The sequence below is a fragment of the Fulmarus glacialis genome, unplaced genomic scaffold (assembly GCF_000690835.1).
Source record: "Fulmarus glacialis isolate BGI_N327 unplaced genomic scaffold, ASM69083v1 scaffold19506, whole genome shotgun sequence".
Lineage (NCBI taxonomy): Eukaryota > Metazoa > Chordata > Aves > Procellariiformes > Procellariidae > Fulmarus > Fulmarus glacialis.
Genome location: NW_009220238.1, coordinates 1535 through 1762, shown reverse-complemented (window position 1 = coordinate 1762; position 228 = coordinate 1535). Strand labels below are relative to the sequence as shown.

The 228-nt window shown below is 60.5% G+C and overlaps 1 protein-coding gene across 1 annotated transcript in view; it reads left to right on the top strand.

Moving 5' to 3' along the window:
- The window catches only part of LOC104078878 (fibroblast growth factor receptor 4-like), a gene marked incomplete at both ends in the record, with an annotated part of 4808 nt that overhangs the window by 3051 nt on the left and 1529 nt on the right, over window positions 1–228 (top strand). The window contains one exon of the mRNA XM_009580695.1: window positions 58–168. Within this exon, the coding sequence (XP_009578990.1) occupies window positions 58–168 (111 nt within the window). The remainder of the gene's footprint in view (window positions 1–57; window positions 169–228) is intronic.

Sequence of the window (228 nt, the reverse complement as noted above, 5' to 3'; positions counted from 1 at the left end):
AGTGCCAGGCTGCAGTGGCATCCCAGCTGGCACGGTGACACAGCCCTCCTTCCCCAGACAATGCCACGGACAAGGACCTGGCTGACCTCATATCTGAGATGGAGATGATGAAGCTCATGGACAAGCACAAGAACATCATCAACCTCCTGGGAGTCTGCACGCAGGACGGTGAGGGGCAGGGCTCAGGCAGGGCATGGGCATGGAGCTGGAGCAGGGGATGGGGCCGTT